The sequence below is a fragment of the Drosophila takahashii genome, chromosome 3R (assembly GCF_030179915.1).
Source record: "Drosophila takahashii strain IR98-3 E-12201 chromosome 3R, DtakHiC1v2, whole genome shotgun sequence".
Taxonomy (NCBI): domain Eukaryota; kingdom Metazoa; phylum Arthropoda; class Insecta; order Diptera; family Drosophilidae; genus Drosophila; species Drosophila takahashii.
In genome coordinates, this window is record NC_091681.1 from 27,199,380 (window position 1) to 27,213,300 (window position 13,921).

General features: G+C 43.9%; 8 protein-coding genes across 12 annotated transcripts; 5 read left to right on the forward strand and 3 right to left on the reverse strand.

The window, feature by feature from the left end:
- Positions 1-558: 558 nt before the first annotated feature.
- LOC108067950 (dnaJ homolog subfamily C member 17) lies at positions 559-2,452 on the reverse strand. Of its 2 annotated transcripts, none has more exons than XM_070216455.1 (2): positions 1,926-2,047; positions 559-1,696 (listed from the first exon to the last, which is right to left on the reverse strand). In XM_070216455.1, the coding sequence occupies exon 2, from the start codon at positions 1,672-1,674 to the stop codon at positions 775-777; it is 900 nt and encodes a 299-aa protein (XP_070072556.1). In that variant the 5' UTR covers positions 1,675-1,696; positions 1,926-2,047; the 3' UTR covers positions 559-774. The 2 variants fall into 2 exon arrangements, with proteins under 2 accessions (XP_070072556.1, XP_017012747.2); XM_017157258.3 differs by lacking the exon at positions 1,926-2,047 and adding an exon at positions 2,320-2,452 and having other exon boundaries at positions 560-1,696.
- Positions 2,036-2,546, forward strand: Dph3 (Diphthamide biosynthesis 3). Its single transcript, XM_017157373.3, has 3 exons — positions 2,036-2,169; positions 2,232-2,306; positions 2,360-2,546. The coding sequence occupies exons 1-3, from the start codon at positions 2,062-2,064 to the stop codon at positions 2,435-2,437; spliced, it is 261 nt and encodes an 86-aa protein (XP_017012862.1). The 5' UTR covers positions 2,036-2,061; the 3' UTR covers positions 2,438-2,546.
- On the reverse strand, positions 2,448-5,141 carry Arfip (ADP ribosylation factor interacting protein arfaptin). The gene is made up of 5 exons (XM_017157243.3): positions 4,635-5,141; positions 4,038-4,560; positions 3,364-3,532; positions 3,196-3,303; positions 2,448-3,137 (listed from the first exon to the last, which is right to left on the reverse strand). The coding sequence occupies exons 1-5, from the start codon at positions 4,852-4,854 to the stop codon at positions 3,093-3,095; spliced, it is 1,065 nt and encodes a 354-aa protein (XP_017012732.2). The 5' UTR covers positions 4,855-5,141; the 3' UTR covers positions 2,448-3,092.
- A 111-nt stretch (positions 5,142-5,252) lies between these two features.
- LOC108068007 (uncharacterized) lies at positions 5,253-6,164 on the forward strand. The gene is made up of 2 exons (XM_017157350.3): positions 5,253-5,579; positions 5,643-6,164. Exons 1-2 carry the CDS (start codon positions 5,383-5,385, stop codon positions 5,950-5,952), a joined length of 507 nt encoding a protein of 168 aa, XP_017012839.2. The 5' UTR covers positions 5,253-5,382; the 3' UTR covers positions 5,953-6,164.
- A 1,118-nt stretch (positions 6,165-7,282) lies between these two features.
- On the forward strand, positions 7,283-8,705 carry LOC108067958 (transcription factor Ouib). Of its 2 annotated transcripts, none has more exons than XM_070217187.1 (3): positions 7,283-7,477; positions 7,549-8,162; positions 8,437-8,705. In XM_070217187.1, the coding sequence occupies exons 2-3, from the start codon at positions 7,567-7,569 to the stop codon at positions 8,537-8,539; spliced, it is 699 nt and encodes a 232-aa protein (XP_070073288.1). In that variant the 5' UTR covers positions 7,283-7,477; positions 7,549-7,566; the 3' UTR covers positions 8,540-8,705. The 2 variants fall into 2 exon arrangements, with proteins under 2 accessions (XP_070073288.1, XP_017012759.2); XM_017157270.3 differs by having other exon boundaries at positions 7,283-7,481; positions 8,437-8,655.
- Positions 8,706-9,190: 485 nt separating this feature from the next.
- Positions 9,191-11,823, forward strand: LOC108067933 (transcription factor Ouib). Of its 3 annotated transcripts, XM_017157215.3 has the most exons (5): positions 9,191-9,382; positions 9,448-9,983; positions 10,817-11,224; positions 11,291-11,407; positions 11,601-11,823. In XM_017157215.3, exons 1-5 carry the CDS (start codon positions 9,266-9,268, stop codon positions 11,707-11,709), a joined length of 1,287 nt encoding a protein of 428 aa, XP_017012704.2. In that variant the 5' UTR covers positions 9,191-9,265; the 3' UTR covers positions 11,710-11,823. The 3 variants fall into 3 exon arrangements, 2 of the variants coding, with proteins under 2 accessions (XP_017012704.2, XP_070073328.1); XR_011419194.1 differs by lacking the exons at positions 11,291-11,407; positions 11,601-11,823 and adding an exon at positions 10,663-10,763 and having other exon boundaries at positions 10,817-10,952; XM_070217227.1 differs by lacking the exons at positions 10,817-11,224; positions 11,291-11,407; positions 11,601-11,823 and adding an exon at positions 10,663-10,809.
- LOC108067979 (antigen 5 like allergen Cul n 1-like) lies at positions 11,741-12,769 on the reverse strand. The gene is made up of 2 exons (XM_017157304.3): positions 12,610-12,769; positions 11,741-12,529 (listed from the first exon to the last, which is right to left on the reverse strand). Exons 1-2 carry the CDS (start codon positions 12,727-12,729, stop codon positions 11,855-11,857), a joined length of 795 nt encoding a protein of 264 aa, XP_017012793.2. The 5' UTR covers positions 12,730-12,769; the 3' UTR covers positions 11,741-11,854.
- Positions 12,770-12,947: 178 nt separating this feature from the next.
- LOC108067989 (antigen 5 like allergen Cul n 1-like) lies at positions 12,948-13,905 on the forward strand. The gene is made up of 2 exons (XM_017157315.3): positions 12,948-13,082; positions 13,131-13,905. Exons 1-2 carry the CDS (start codon positions 12,969-12,971, stop codon positions 13,803-13,805), a joined length of 789 nt encoding a protein of 262 aa, XP_017012804.2. The 5' UTR covers positions 12,948-12,968; the 3' UTR covers positions 13,806-13,905.
- Positions 13,906-13,921: the final 16 nt, after the last annotated feature.

Genomic DNA, 13,921 nt, shown 5'->3' on the forward strand with positions numbered 1-13,921 from the left:
ATTTAGCTGAGTTACGATTATTAGTCGGGACACCAACCCGACACAGCGTTCGCACTCCCTTTAGCTGAGTGACGGGTATTAGATAGTCGGGACAACAATCCGACTATAGCGTTCTCTCTTGTTGTTTTTAACTTGGTTCAAATAATTTTTAAACATTTAATTATTAATTATCAACATTACAACAACCAATTTTTATAAACTAAGGGCGGAATCACTATTTTGACCGCAGCTGTATGTTTTTACGTTTTATGGCTGTTTTCTTTTATTTTTTTCCTCTTAAAAAAATTTTAAAATATTTTAAATATGGGGTTTAAAAGATAAAGAGTTGTACTTTTTAAATCCTTAGACATTACCATAAACTAAGATACCGTTTTCCTGTAATACCCCCGGAAAATTCGCCATTTCTGTCATTTCTCAAACTTTGAGGTCCTGTTTCCCTGAATCTTTGCGTCGGGTCCTTTTTTTAAAAACGCAGTTTAATTTGGGAATTTATAACGAATTCAAAATTACCGCATCCGGAGGGGTAAATTTAAAAAACAATAATTTTGTAACATGGTATTATCGTTTTCTCCATTTCTACATAAGTTTCCAGGTATGATAAGTGATTGGTAATACACAAATTTGTAAATTATAAAACTACATCGATTTCAATTCTTTTAATAATTTTTTTAAAATTCTATTATCGTACACAATTATCATCTAAAACCTGGCTCTGTGTATTTTGTGTGACCTAATTGTAACTATTCAAATAAGATTGCCTTAATTAATTTGAGTTTATTCGTTGTCCTCCTCCTTCATCATCTGCTCAATTAACCGCTTCCTCTCCTCAGCCTGTCGCATCTTCCGCATGACCAGGTCCTCGTAGTCCGTGGCTGAGCTGGAGTTTCCAGTTGCGGATGATTTCGATGGCTGCTTCTCCTCCGCGGGCGGCGTCACCCACTCGAAGTGCAGTGGCTTGGCGGGATCGCCCTTTTCGTAGGCCAACACCATGTCGCAGGCTTCGCGCGTGGCCAGCTCCACCATGGCGCGTCCGCGTCGCTTGCTGTTGACCACCAGGGCCACCACGTCGCCGTACTTCTTGAGGTACTTGAGCAGCTGCTCCTGCGTGTAATCCTGGCCGGGATCGGCCTTCCACTTCATCTTGATGCGATGCTGGGCCGAATCGAACGGGGTCGGCTGTTGCAGAAGCTTCTGTTTCTCGGCATGACTGCGCCGGAACTGCTCCTGCATGGCCCGCTGCTCCTCCTCCAGCAGTCGGGATCCCTCCCGTCTCAGGCGCTCGATCTGCTCCTGCAGCAGCTCCTCGTCGCTCTTGGCCACCGTGCTGTAGGGCTGGGCTTTGGCCAGTTTGTGCAGGGCCGCCCGTTCCCGTTCCTCCAGCTCCTGCTTGAGTTTCTGCCGCTTCCCGTCCAGCTGGCGACTCCTCAGCTCCGCCGCCTTCTTGGCCTTCAGCACCTTGTCGTAGGCTGCGCGGGCGGATTCATCGGTGAGGATCTCCAGGGCCTTGGACAGCTCGTGGAATCGCTCGACGGCCTTGGGATTATCCGGATTCTTGTCCGGATGGCAGTCGAGGGCTCTTTTGCGGTACGCCTTGCGAATCTCATTTTGATCGGCCTCCAGGGAAATGCCCAAAAGGTCGTACAGATTGATGTCACTGAACTTTTTGTTCGCCATTTCGATTTATCTAATTTCACAACTGGAAAAAATCACAAACAAAACATTTGCTTGGGTAATTGTTTACCAAACAAGACTGAATCAGCTGTTTTAAGTGGCTAGTGGTGGATATTGCTTGTCCTAGCTTTATTTACTGAATTTAATAAAAAATATACGTTGTTTTTAATATTTTATAGCAAATAATATATATTAAATCCGTAGCCGGCTTCCCTTGAAATGAAAATAAAGCATTTGCTGGGCATTTTGTTTACCGAATCAGCTGATCTGTGCACCGAGTTGGCAGCACCGCCACACAACGTGCCCATTTGTTTGGCGTGGATTTATCACAATCGCTGTACAGCCTATATATAATGTTTATAAACCCCTAGAATAAGAAGAAAGTACGTCATGAGCATCTATCACGACGAGGTGGAAATCGAGGACTTTGAGTACGACGAGGAGGAGGAGATGTACTACTATCCCTGTCCCTGCGGCGATCGATTTCAGATCTCCAAGGTAACGAGGGGTATACGCAACCCTATCAGACCTTAAATAATTTGGGTAATTTTCCATTTTAGGAGGAGCTGATCGAGGGCGAGGAAGTGGCCACCTGTCCCAGCTGCTCGCTAGTCATCAAGGTCATATACGATCCGGTAAGTGACTCACCCGGATTAATCTAGAAAACCAGTAATATCCCGAATTTCAGGACATGTTCAAGGCGGAGGAAGATGAGGAATCCGCTCTGAACGAAAAACTCAGCGACTTGAAGCTGGAGAAGAACTAACACAAACAAATTGGGTGTAATTAAATAGTTTTTATTTATATACTTTTATATATAGACTTCGTTTTAGTGTAAATAATACGTTGACTAGTAAAACAATGAATTCAAATTATTCAAGCTCGCGGAAACATTTCGATTTGTTATGGATTATTCGTTTTGGTGAGTTACAAATGATTTATACACGCATTGTACAATATCTAGAACTAAAACATGGGGTCATTACAAACATACATATATTGCACTGAGCACTTTTTGGTCTAAGTAAGTTTCACAAGCAGAGCGCAATATGATACCCAAACGGAAAGTGACAATTTGGAAACACAAATCAAAGGAACTGTGGGCGCACCAAGTGTGGAAATGTGTGTAGTACAGAGAGAGTTACATACAGAGGAAAGCGGTTGGAAAAATATATATATATATAACATACAGTTACCACTTTCTGCTTACGGCTTAGGAATTCGACTTAAACTTAGCACGTACATATTGTTACGGTTCGTCATGCAGCATCCAGTGGATTGGATATTGGATTTACTCTGCTCCTGATTTTCTTTTTAGAGAGCGTGCTCGTTCAGCAAGTGAGTGGAGGAAAGTTTCCCCCAATATATGCGCTTAACTGCCGTCTGCAATATATTTCGAGAGTGGGCGGAATGTACTGATTCTACTGTTCCAACCAAGATCCTGTGACGGCATTGGGTGACTTAAGCTGTAAGATACAAAGTTTAATCTTTGGATCCCTCTTCGATCTAACGCCAAACTCTCACCTTTATGTTGAACTGCTTCAGAGTGCTTTCCAGTGCCATGGCGTTGCCCGAAAAGTAAGCTGCGATGGCATTGTGCAGCAGAATCAGTTGCTTGTGCATCACTTTTATCTGTCGGGGGAATATATGTTACTACGGATTTATTTATTGTTTTATTAAGCTTTAACTTACGCGATTCTCGTCGAGGAATTGCATTTTAATGGCCACGTCAGAGCGCAGCTTCTCGTATTGCTCCTTGTGCTGCGCATAGCTGCGCTGGGTCTCCTCCAAAGCGGCAGCCGAGGGCGTCAGCTCCGGCTTGGTGTTCTCCAAGTCCATGCGATAAGCATCAAATTCGATTCTAAGGGGCGAAACGAGATTTATCATGACGTTGTTTTTATATTTTTTTTCTTATGCTAGATAAGAAATAAGTATACATAATTATTATTATTGAAGGAATGAAAATTTGATAAGCAAGCTTGTGTGCTTTAAATATCTCTTAATAAAGAGATGAATAGCTAACTAGTTTATAATACTTAAAATCACCAAAAGTATTTAATTCTAAATTGTTAAAAAAACGTTTTCACAAATGTAGTATTCAATCATAGCATGCAGGACTTAAAATCCACATTTTTCAAGCAATGAAAATTAGATAAGCGAGCTTGTGTGTTTATATAGAAAATAACGCTTTCAATAGCTCTTAATAAAAAGAATACTTAAACCCACCCAAAATATTTAATTCCAAAGTGTAAAGAAAACCTTTTAACGAATGGCAACATCTATAATAGCATGCATGTCTTGAACACCATATTGAACATGTCTCAAGAGCATAGGACAATTGCATCATACTTAAAGAGCTTTATTACCTGGCTGTTTCGTAGTGTCGTATCGTCAGCAGCGTGTCGTCGATCGTCTTGTTGCACAGCGTGTTCACCGACGAAATGAAGAAGTTGAGCGCGTTGAGCAGCAGCTCGCCGTTCTTGGTGAGGTTGCGCTGCGTCTCCGAGTTGCAGGTGAACTCCTTCTGCAGCTCGGGGTTCTTCTGGGCGAGATCGGCGAACGAGTCGGCCAGGGCGTGCTGGGTGACAATGACGTGCTGGAAGTGCGAGCTGAACGCCCGCGTCAGCCTTAAAATCGACAGATACTTGCGCTGCGTCTCGCGCAGCTGCTCGATCTGGGCCTCCAGCTCCGAGTCGACGGTGCGCTGCGACTTGCCCAGCTTCTCCAGCATTATCTGCCGCGTGCACTTGTACGTGGATATGCTCCAGTTCTTGAGGCTGTCGATCTTGGAGGCGCTAGTGCGTATGAGGCTGCCGCTCCCGCTGTCCGTGGGGCTCAGGGTGCCGTTTCCGGATGGTGGACTACTGGGCGACATGGGTGTGGTGGGTGCTGAAGGGAAATATCGATGGATACCGATGAGTCAGGCTGGCAGGTGGGCCGAAAACGATGAGATAACAACTCACCTGAGTGGTTGCGCAGCGGCAGACTGTTGGGGGCGCCGAAGGGACCGCCCGCGGCCCCATGGCCACCTCCACCTCCGCCCCCGCCGGCGATGCTGTGGCTGCTGGCGCTCCCGAGGACCAGGCTGCCGCCCTCGGTGCCCGTGTGTACCGCTCCGCAGCTGTCGTTCAGCGAGGGCGCGTCCTTCAGCATCTCGTGAATGCTGCGCTCGCGGTCCGCCATGGCGATTGTTTTTCTTTCGGCCCCCGAAAACCCTCTAATTGCCTGCGGAAAATGGCTTTTCCTGTCTGCCCGTGCGTGTGGGGGTGCGCCTGTGTAGGTGTGCGGGGCGGCGGAGAAGGCGGTTCTACTGCGATTTCCACGCCGGAATCAATATTGCACGCTGGCCGCAGCTGGACTTAAGCAACCTATGCCCGAACTCTCTGTAGTCTCGCAATTGATCTGGGTAAAATAAAGTTCATCAAACTTTTTAACTGAAAATCTGTGTGACCCTGCAGCGTTGTCTGTTCGATACCGCACTTGCAACGAGTTCTAGCTACCGGCTATTCTTTTTAGTATTTAATAGTACAATAAAAATATTTAATACCAGACATTTGCATGGTTTTTTTTAAAAGAACCCTCTGCGGTCACACCAAAGTGGACACTATTTTTATTTTTGGGGGATTTCACAAAAAACCCAGCGGCGTTCCTTATCAGTTGGTTATTTAATCCTTTGAATTGCGTTGTTTTAAGAGCACAAGTCGGTGGAAAATGGTTTACCTGAATTTACTGGTTGGCCTTGGCGTGGTTTTGGTGGCAGCTGCCACGGCCATCTACTTCAGCCAGCCGACTTACCAGACGCCTCATCGCCAACCGAGGAGTCGCAATCGCAGGGATGAGGACGAGGAGGAGTTCGACAATGGAGCCAGTCTGCACCGGCAGTTCAGGGATCAGCGAACGCGGCGCAGGTTGGCGATGCCAAGGAGTGAAGATCTTGATTGTGGTTCCTAAAACCCCTTGTTTTATTTCAGCCTGCCTGGTGACAAGTGCGCCATCTGCTTAAGTGAAATGCGACATGGCGAAATGCGCTTCATGAAGTGCGGACATGCCCTGGACGGCGGCTGTTTCGAGGAATATCGCTATGTCCGCCGGAACTGCCCACTGTGCTACAGGACCGTCAATCTCAGTCTTCCCGGCGACAGCTGCGCGATCTGCCTGGACTCCCTGGAGAGGACCAACATGGTGCACCTGCGCTGCCAGCATGCTTTGCACTTCGAGTGCCATCAGCAGTTTATTGCTAGCGGAGCCAAGTGCTGCCCACTGTGCCGGGAGCAACTGTAGGAGTCCCACATATCACCCAAGTCTGCTCCGCAGGAGGATATTAAGGAAAGCACAAATGTTATAATAATAAGCGAGTGCTACACCCTTGGTGCACAAAGAATTTGTACTAATTAACATTAGGAAAGCGATAAGCAATCGAAGCAAGTCTGTTATAGCGTCTAATTCTCGAGAGTTTTTTTGTTAAATAAACATCTTAAAATGCCTTATAGAAATGACCCGATTTTACTTTGTAAATTTAACGCGCGTTGCGCTAAATAGAGTTATCTCTAGTCTGCTGATAAGGTTTTATAGATATATGGGCACTTCCAAAATGTCGCTCGGGACATTTGCACACCTTTAAAGTTGAAAAAAAGTTGTAAAACAATGGATTTTAATTTTAATTATGGGCTTTTCTTTTCACTCTTTCCAAGCTCTATTTTTGGTAAAAATCTTAATTTTGTACCACTTTTAGTTTTTAAGATATCGGTAAAAAACTGCCGTATTCGCTCGGGACAAAAATAGAAGTGGATTTCGGGGAAGTTCATACAACACCAGAAATTAGCAAATTCTGATGGAATATTTGAATGCGATTTTTTTTAGAATGTTGTTCAAACATGTCGCTGTGAAATGCTTTTGGTTTCACTCAAAAATTCTTTGCCGTTTTTTTTTTATGCAGTTTCAACCACATTCGCTCGGGACATGTCGCTCGGGACATTTTTTCCGATTGTTTTGTAAAGCGGATTTCTTTACCTCTATCTCTCAATTGCTGGATGTTTTGCTTTTAACTTTATAGTTTAGCATGTGAATGAAGCATTCAGCACAGAAAAATGTCACATATTAGCATTCCTATAGGATAAATTAACAACAGAAGACAGGTCCAAAAAATAACAAAAAAATAGCCAAAAACTGATTTTTGCGTATATTGGTGGGGTTTGTCATAAAAATAATCAAACTATACTCCAAATTTGTAGTTAAGCTCAGTATCCAACTAATTAGAAACTAATATCGGGGCAAAATCATGTGGAAATATGTTTTATTCAAGTTTCAAGGTTTTTGGCTTGGTGGACTTTTTTTTGGAAGTGCCCATATAATGTAAACAAGACCTCGCTCGCCTAGCACAAGTTTTGATCTATCATAATATTGGGATGCAGTTTGGATTTATAAATTAATCAAATTGTTTTGGTAATTAATATATATATGGTTTTTTACTTTATAGACCATGCACATACATATTTCCTTTATTTTGATGCGAAATAGGCAGTGTGTACACCAAGAAATAGATATTATCAACAAACATCAGCTGATTTGATTCTTCTTCTTCTTCTCTATTCTACTGCCATTCACTTGAAAATGCAATACAATAATGTACAACTTTAAAAAACATTTCGATGTTAATTGTTATGTGTTTATAATTTATGTTCAAAATGTCTGAGCTGCGCTCAGTTTGCCGAACTTGTGGCAAGAATGTGGAACATTCGGGGGCCACCAAGCTCTTCGAAAAAGACAATTATAACTTAATTAGTTTAATAGAAAACATCACCGATATGTATGTAAGTATGTGAGCATCTAAACATTGAAGTCTTTTGTTTAATCAATTGGTTTAATTATATTGCTTAGCTGGAGTTTGATACTTCTATGCCAGATCTCATTTGCCACTGGTGCAAACAGCAGCTGGAAAGGATTACGGAGTTTCGAAACAGTTGCTTGATTGTCCATCAGTCCTTTCTGGCCTCCAATAGGAATCGTTTGCAAGGAATCGGAGTAATAAACGAGGAACCTGATGAGCAGGAAGAGGAGTCTTACCAAGAGGAGGAGGACCAGGAGGAACTCCAGTTGTCTCCCAGGACAGCGGTGGCTAAGCGGTCGACGCCACGCTCCAAGCCCTGGGTCTGTGACCAGTGCGGCGGAGTCTTTAAGGCCAAGTCAGTCCTCGATATCAAGCTGCACCTGCAGCGCCACACGGGTCACAAGCCCTTTGGCTGCGACATCTGCCAGGCCAAGTTCTACACGAAGAACGAGATGCACCGCCACAGGATCCTGCACTCGGATGCCAGGCCCTACGCCTGCCGCATCTGCAGCAAGACCTTTCGCTCATGCAGCAGCAGGGCGATCCACGAACGGAGCCACACAAACGAGCGACCCTTCCACTGTCAGCACTGCGACAAAACATTCACCTCCAGTTCGACGCGCCAAAGGCATGAAATGCTGCACACCGGCGAGCGAAAGTACCAGTAAGTTGGAGTACTACTACGAAAAATGGAACTAACCTCGAGGAAAAATACTTCTAAAACATACTTTAAGATGGTTCGATTGGCCGAATTTCGGTTACCTATAATAGATCTAAAGGTTCAGTCAGTCAGAAGAAATAAAATAAGGTGCTTTAGGGACCACAATAACTATATATTAATTTTATAAAAGAAATCAAAATCAATATTTATACTTAGCATAGCACAATATACTTTCTTACCTTTGATTAATATTTATTTTTATTATTTTATTTTCCAGCTGCGAGACCTGTAACTGTGGGTTCTACCGTCCTGAGCACTTAACTTTGCACAAAAAATCTAAACTACACCAACAGAGAGTGAAAGCTGCTCTAACTGACTAAAAGAAAAGGATAATCGCACATAGTTTTAAGTTAAAAAAGTGGATAAACACAATTTTAAGTTGCTTCGACTTCCTAAAAAGGAAAAAATATGATCTTATGATGACTCTACTACCTGTAAAAAAGGTACACAAAATTTCATGTTACATTGACTAAAAGAAATACTAGAGTGATAAACTTAATTATTAGTTAAAAAATGGATAAACCTAAGTTTTTGTTACTTTGATGTTAAAAAAAATCCAATAATTTCATCTTTAATTTACTATCTAAAAAGAAGATATAACCATATAATTTAAAATTGCATTGACTGCATAAAAACGAAAAGAAATAATATTTTGATCTCTATAGAAGATATAGACAATTTTAAGTTCCATTGACTGAAAGAAATACAAAACTTCTAATGTACCTAAAATAAAAGAAAAACTTAATTATAAGTTAAAAGTGGAAAAACTTTATTTTATGTTACTTCGGCTGTTAAAAATACTTTCAAATATTTTCGTTTCGCATTTGGTGTATAAAAGAACTTAATTTAAAGAAAAAAATTACATTTTAATTTGCCAAAAATCATAAATAGAGGTGAAAAGTCATTTTTGAATTCTGGGGGATGAACGCGCTGCGGGGCGAAAGTCAACTTTGGGGGTTGCATGCCCTTTTCTTGTTCTTCCGTGCAAACAAAACTACCATATACTTCCAATCGATCTGGGGTTTTGTAATTCCATTTCTTAAGACATGCGGTACATTTGCAGGACCTGCTCGCGAATGGCCGATCCTGCGGAGGCCAAGAACCTCTTCGATCCATCGAGTTCTTCCGTTTTGCGACAAATCGAGACGCTGACCAGTTTGCAGGTGAGTGCGGCTGTCCCCATGGCAAAAGGCCGGATGTTTGGCTAAAATCTATAATTACTCGGCAGCTGAAAGAGGACGACAAGCTGCCCAGGTTCATGTGCCAGGAGTGCCAGCACGACCTGCAGATTGCCATTGACTTTCGCCGGGTTTGCATCGAGGCCCAGGAGCTCCTCGAACTCCAGCTGCGGCAGGTGGAGAAGGAGGAGGAGGCCTTCGAGAGCCTGGCGGAGCAGTGGCTGGACGACTGTCCGCAGGACTTGTCGCCCTTGCTGAAGGATGAATACGCTCTGGATCCGGAGCCGCATGAGGGGGATATTGAGGAAATAGAGCGGCTGGCTAAAGCTGAATTCAAGGATGAATTCCAGCCACAGGATAGTCCACTTATTGTCCCGGAATTCGCCACGGAAAGCCAGTTGTCGGAGGAGAACTTCGATCTACTGATCTCACCGCAGCCGGACCCTCCGAGTCCCCAGGGAAGTGAAGACATCGATAATCCCGACTCCTCCAGTCACACCTGCAGCAAATGTGGCCTTGAGTTCGACAATGTGGAGGAGCTGACGCTGCACAAGTATCATCTGCACGACGTACCACCAGATACCAAGTAATCCTTGTTCTATATATTCTTAATAATTTAGCTAGCATGATTACTAGACCTCGGATTTTGCATTTTTGTCCATTTTTGGTCAGATTCTTACCAAAATTTCTAGGTAGGTGTCATATTTTTCAAACGTAATACATTCGGATGCATATCGGAAATATTCAAAATATATGCAAAAAACATTTGCATAAAATCTGAAAAATATATATAAAAATATATGCCAGCAACTGGACAACAAAAACGTTGAAAATATAAATAGGGTTCCCTTAAATTTGGGAAAAAATTAGATATCTCAGAAACGACGAAAAGGAACAAATAAATTTCTTAAGGTAAATTAGGTTGGCTATGAAATGGTCAATCTTGAATAGTTGAGTTTATTTTATATTTTGCATATTTTATGCATTTGCATTTTATGCAAATATGCAAAAAAAAAAAAAATTGCCATTAATTTTAAACTACATTTTTATCGAAACGAACTTTGGTGTTTTCGGAATTGATCTATCTTTATCCTATAAAAATATGCAAAATCCGAGGTCTTATGATTACCTATGAATTCATTCCCTTTTAATAATTTCAAAATTATCAAAATTTAAATAGTACAGATTCCTGGCGAAATTTAATGTTTTTTTGTTTAGTTTTTGATTTTATATTAATTTTGTTTCTTTTTTAATTTTTGTTTTAGAATGATTTTCTATATCATTTAATTCCGGCTGTTTTGAAGAGAGGGGAACCTTTTAACCTTATCAAAGACTGACCATAACTGTCGCCCACAACTTATTCACAGTATGAGAAAGAAAACCATTGAGGAGCAGCAACTAAAGCTACTTTCCTTCCAGATTCGTTTGCGACCACTGCAGCGAGGGCTTCCGATCGGCCGCCGCCCTTACGCGGCACTGCAACATGCTTGATCTTCCAAAGACGCACCCGTGCACCAAGTGCAACAGCAAATTCCATAACCAGATCCTGCTGGAGACCCACGAGGAGCGATGTCACAAGCCGCCGGACGCCCAACATGTGTGCCATATATGCGGCAAGCGGCTGACGACGGCCTTTAACCTGAAGAACCATCTGGTTCGTCACGCAGGAACGCGACCCCACAAATGTGACCAGTGCGACTCCTCCTTCGCCGCCGCCGCGGAACTCAGTTCGCATCGGAAAACCCACACAACTGAGCGCCCGTACGCCTGTCGCTATGACTGCGGGAAAACCTTCCGCTTCTGCAGCGCCCGCAGCATGCACGAGAGGTAGATCCTAGCCAGAATTCCCCTATCAGTTAACCCGAAACTCACTCAAACTTTTATCTCCCCAAGAGTTCACATGGATGCCAGCAAACGAATCTACCAGTGCGAATATTGCCCCAAGTCCTATGTGACTCCAAGCGACTGCCGAGCCCACCAAAAGTATCACAACCTGGGTCGCGATCACAAGTATGCATTCCAAAAACATTTACCTATTTATTGCCGACCAATCTGAATATATTTCCTATGCAAATTTAACTTATACTCAATCGATATATATTATATTTGCTGAACTGCACTATATATGCAAATGCTTGCGTTTAAATTTAATTCACTTGTTTTATAATGGATTATGATAATGAACAAACTAATCTCTTTTTAGGTGTGACATCTGCCGCATCAGTTTCAAGACAGTCAAGCACTATAAATCTCATTTAAAGTCAAACGCACACAAGACTCTGGAAGCGCGTGCTAAGGCTACCAAGTCCTGAATCCCAACATTCCCATCATGAAAGCTATTCCTCGAATTGAAATTATTATCGTCTGCCGCATTTTAATTATATATATGTACCTTAAAGATATTAAATAAAGCTTCCGTTCCGTAATCATGGGGTAAATCCTATTGTCTTGTCCAACCTAGAAAACCTTGGCGTTTTCGATGACCTTCTCGTTGTCGTAGATCTCCTTGGCGTAGCACAGGTTGGGATAGTCGAAGGCGGCTCCATAGCGGTTCTTGCATCCCGTGGTGGCCTTCTCTCCCGGAGTGTAGACGGGCTGACCCACAATGTTGGAGGTGGCGAAGTTGCAGGTCAGCACGAAGTGGTTGTAGAAGTCGCGGGAGAAGCGCACGGCGGCACATCCCACATGGGTGTTCTTCTCGGCCACGGCGACGGTGAACTTGGCCACATCCTTGCTGGGCAGCTCCTCCGGGAAGTTGGCGAGGATCTCGGGAGAGGCATTCGAACGCTGGGCGAACCAGTTCTCGATCTGCTCCTTCACAAGCTCCGCATCGGTGTATTCTGACTCCGATCCACTGTAGCTGAAGATGGCGTTGTTCTGGCCAGCGTAGGCGAATCTCTCCGTGCTGCGGCATTTGTCTGGCAGGGATTCACAGGTCTGCACGTTGAGAAGGGCCAGGTGGGAGAGCTCCTCGCACCAGGTCATCTTGGCCATGCGGATTGCCTTAGGTAAGCCCTCTACTTTGCCTCCAGCCACATTGTTACGGAGTTCGTTGAAGAGGGTCAGGATCAGTTTGTGATGGGGCTCAATCTTTACTTCTCGGACATCCTTGGGACAGTTTTCGCTGAAGTTCTAAATGGGATTACGGAATTTCAATGTGATTTTGTTAGTCTGAGGAAAGATTTCATTAAATAATATATAATTTTTCATACCCCCTTGTTGTTACAGGCTATATGTTTATCCAGACAGGTGGGAAGAGCACAGTAGTCCACGGCTAAGGAAATCCCAACGAAAGCTAGGAGGATCACTTGGAGTACCTTGGAGAATGCCATGTTGCTGGTTCTTCGCTACTAGATTGCAACTGTTTAATCGTAGTCGATGGGCCTGCTTTTATGAGGCACCCAAACGGAGCTGGATTACGTATTCCTCGCCAGAAATTCCACGCAACCCAGCTGTGAAAATAACGCAAGGCAGGCTTCAATTGAGATCCGATTACAGTAACAGACCCTCTCAACTTATCCTATAAAATGAGAAATGTAGCAGTCTAAGCTTCAGTGTAAATCCAGCAAACATGGCCATTAAGTCTTTGGTTTTGTTGATTTCCTTGGTAGGATTCTGCCTGGCAGTGGACTACTGTGCTCTGCCCACTTGCCTGGATAAGCACATAGCCTGCAATAATAAAGGAGTAAGTAATTATACTAAATTATAAGTGGTCCTTATCCTTCTTCTTTAGAACTTCAGTGAGAACTGTCCCAAGGATGTGCGTGAAGTGAAGATCGAGCCCCACCACAAACTGATCCTGACCCTCTTCAACGAACTCCGTAACAATGTTGCTGGAGGCAAAGTAGAAGGCTTACCCAAGGCGATTCGCATGGCCAAGATGTCCTGGTGCGAGGAGCTCTCCCACCTGGCCCTTCTCAACGTGCAGACCTGTGAATCCCTGCCAGACAAATGCCGCAGCACGGAGAGATTCGCCTACGCTGGCCAGAACAACGCCATCTTCAGCTACAGTGGATCGGAGTCAGAATACACCGATGCGGAGCTTGTGAAGGAGCAGATCGAGAACTGGTTCGGCCAGCGTTCCAACGCCTCTCCCGAGATTCTAGCCAGCTTCCCGGAGGAGCTGCCCAGCAAGGATGTGGCCAAGTTCACCGTCGCCGTGGCCGAGAAGAACACCCATGTGGGATGTGCCGCCGTGCGCTTCTCCCGCGACTTCTACAACCACTTCGTGCTGACCTGCAACTTCGCCACCTCCAACATTGTGGGTCAGCCCGTCTACACTCCGGGAGAGAAGGCCACCACGGGATGCAAGAACCGCTACGGAGCCGCCTTCGACTATCCCAACCTGTGCTACGCCAAGGAGATCTACGACAACGAGAAGGTCATCGAAAACGCCAAGGTGTTCTAAATCCGATTATTTCATCCGACAGATCATCTTCAACGACTCCATTTATCCGTATCCATAAAAGCATGCAAATAAAAAGCTAAAAGAGCTAAAAAATTTACAAGATTACCATTGATTTT

Excerpts from the sequence above, each read along its gene's own strand:
- LOC108067958 (XM_017157270.3), top strand. The coding sequence starts at position 7,347 with ATGTTCAAAATGTCTGAGCTGCGCTCAGTTTGCCGAACTTGTGGCAAG. Across the intron at positions 7,482-7,548 it reads AAAACATCACCGATATGTAT|CTGGAGTTTGATACTTCTAT; the intron begins GTAAGTATGTGA and ends TATATTGCTTAG. Across the intron at positions 8,163-8,436 it reads ACCGGCGAGCGAAAGTACCA|CTGCGAGACCTGTAACTGTG; the intron begins GTAAGTTGGAGT and ends TTTATTTTCCAG.
- Arfip (XM_017157243.3), bottom strand. The coding sequence starts at position 4,854 with ATGGCGGACCGCGAGCGCAGCATTCACGAGATGCTGAAGGACGCGCCC. Across the intron at positions 4,561-4,634 it reads GCCGCTGCGCAACCACTCAG|CACCCACCACACCCATGTCG; the intron begins GTGAGTTGTTAT and ends ATTTCCCTTCAG. Across the intron at positions 3,138-3,195 it reads TGAAGCAGTTCAACATAAAG|CTTAAGTCACCCAATGCCGT; the intron begins GTGAGAGTTTGG and ends TGTATCTTACAG.
- LOC108068007 (XM_017157350.3), top strand. The coding sequence starts at position 5,383 with ATGGTTTACCTGAATTTACTGGTTGGCCTTGGCGTGGTTTTGGTGGCA. Across the intron at positions 5,580-5,642 it reads GATCAGCGAACGCGGCGCAG|CCTGCCTGGTGACAAGTGCG; the intron begins GTTGGCGATGCC and ends GTTTTATTTCAG.
- LOC108067989 (XM_017157315.3), top strand. The coding sequence starts at position 12,969 with ATGGCCATTAAGTCTTTGGTTTTGTTGATTTCCTTGGTAGGATTCTGC. Across the intron at positions 13,083-13,130 it reads TAGCCTGCAATAATAAAGGA|AACTTCAGTGAGAACTGTCC; the intron begins GTAAGTAATTAT and ends CTTCTTCTTTAG.
- Dph3 (XM_017157373.3), top strand. The coding sequence starts at position 2,062 with ATGAGCATCTATCACGACGAGGTGGAAATCGAGGACTTTGAGTACGAC. Across the intron at positions 2,170-2,231 it reads ATCGATTTCAGATCTCCAAG|GAGGAGCTGATCGAGGGCGA; the intron begins GTAACGAGGGGT and ends TTTCCATTTTAG. Across the intron at positions 2,307-2,359 it reads TCAAGGTCATATACGATCCG|GACATGTTCAAGGCGGAGGA; the intron begins GTAAGTGACTCA and ends CCCGAATTTCAG.
- LOC108067933 (XM_017157215.3), top strand. The coding sequence starts at position 9,266 with ATGCGGTACATTTGCAGGACCTGCTCGCGAATGGCCGATCCTGCGGAG. Across the intron at positions 9,383-9,447 it reads AGACGCTGACCAGTTTGCAG|CTGAAAGAGGACGACAAGCT; the intron begins GTGAGTGCGGCT and ends ATTACTCGGCAG. Across the intron at positions 11,225-11,290 it reads GCCCGCAGCATGCACGAGAG|AGTTCACATGGATGCCAGCA; the intron begins GTAGATCCTAGC and ends TATCTCCCCAAG.
- LOC108067979 (XM_017157304.3), bottom strand. The coding sequence starts at position 12,729 with ATGGCATTCTCCAAGGTACTCCAAGTGATCCTCCTAGCTTTCGTTGGG. Across the intron at positions 12,530-12,609 it reads TAGCCTGTAACAACAAGGGG|AACTTCAGCGAAAACTGTCC; the intron begins GTATGAAAAATT and ends AATCCCATTTAG.
- LOC108067950 (XM_070216455.1), bottom strand. The coding sequence starts at position 1,674 with ATGGCGAACAAAAAGTTCAGTGACATCAATCTGTACGACCTTTTGGGC.